The sequence below is a fragment of the Phytophthora infestans genome, genomic scaffold (genome assembly GCF_000142945.1).
Source record: "Phytophthora infestans T30-4 supercont1.4824 genomic scaffold, whole genome shotgun sequence".
Lineage (NCBI taxonomy): Eukaryota > Oomycota > Peronosporomycetes > Peronosporales > Peronosporaceae > Phytophthora > Phytophthora infestans.
In genome coordinates, this window is record NW_003303856.1 from 1 (window position 1) to 821 (window position 821).

Below are 821 nucleotides of genomic sequence, written 5' to 3' on the forward strand. Positions count from 1 at the left end.
CCCACCAACGCAAACCGGTTTGGAGGGGGTGTAAATGCAGCAGTAACTAGCGGTAGTTTCTCCATGTTCGACGCTTTCGTGAACAGTGGCAGTAATGGATCAATTCCAAGACTGAAAACGAAGACTCGAAGCGGATCACCGTCCGTATAGGATAGATGGCGAAGATGTTCACAGTGTAAGATACTACTGGTAACCAAGGCGTGATTTAGCCAAATAAACAAGCGGGCTGACAATATTGAACGGCAGCTGAAACAGATTGCATCTATTGGGTACGTAGCTGATGAGACGGTAGCCACAGCAATGTCCTGGACCACGCTTGGGCACCTTTAATTCTCTAGCGTCTCAGCGTGGAGCTGGTTGATCACGTCAACCGAGTCAACATAGTGGTCAGGCACGTAAAGAGCGTTTTCGATGCTGCCCAGCTCCGACTCGTGCGTAATTCCAGTCAACACCAGCAAAGTGTTGAGGCCACCGGCGTTGCCGAACTCGATGTCCGTCGAAAGTCGGTCACCAACCTATTAGGCAGGAACGACACCAATTACATTAGCATACTTCACTTTTGGCATTGCAATCGGAGACTTCATACCATGCACGTGCGCGAGGGATCGAGATTGTAAGTGGCGATAATGGTCCGCAGCAGATCTTGCGAAGGCTTACCGCACACGGCTTCCGGAGGGCTTTATCGCATCAAAGACAACACAAATGATAAGCGTACAAGCCATTGAGAAACAATACAAATAAGCTGATTCGTACTGGCCAATAGCGCACTCCAGCATGTTGACTAGCGAGCCTCCGCCAGGGATGATGGCACCATCCGTCGG

At 50.3% G+C, this 821-nt stretch overlaps 1 protein-coding gene across 1 annotated transcript; it reads right to left on the reverse strand.

The window, feature by feature from the left end:
* Nucleotides 1–326: 326 nt before the first annotated feature.
* PITG_22651 (uncharacterized protein) lies at nt 327–776 on the reverse strand (the record flags this gene model as incomplete). The annotated part of the gene is made up of 3 exons (XM_002909637.1): nt 327–515; nt 587–677; nt 754–776. 3 exons carry the CDS (start codon nt 774–776, stop codon nt 327–329), a joined length of 303 nt encoding a protein of 100 aa, XP_002909683.1.
* Nucleotides 777–821: the final 45 nt, after the last annotated feature.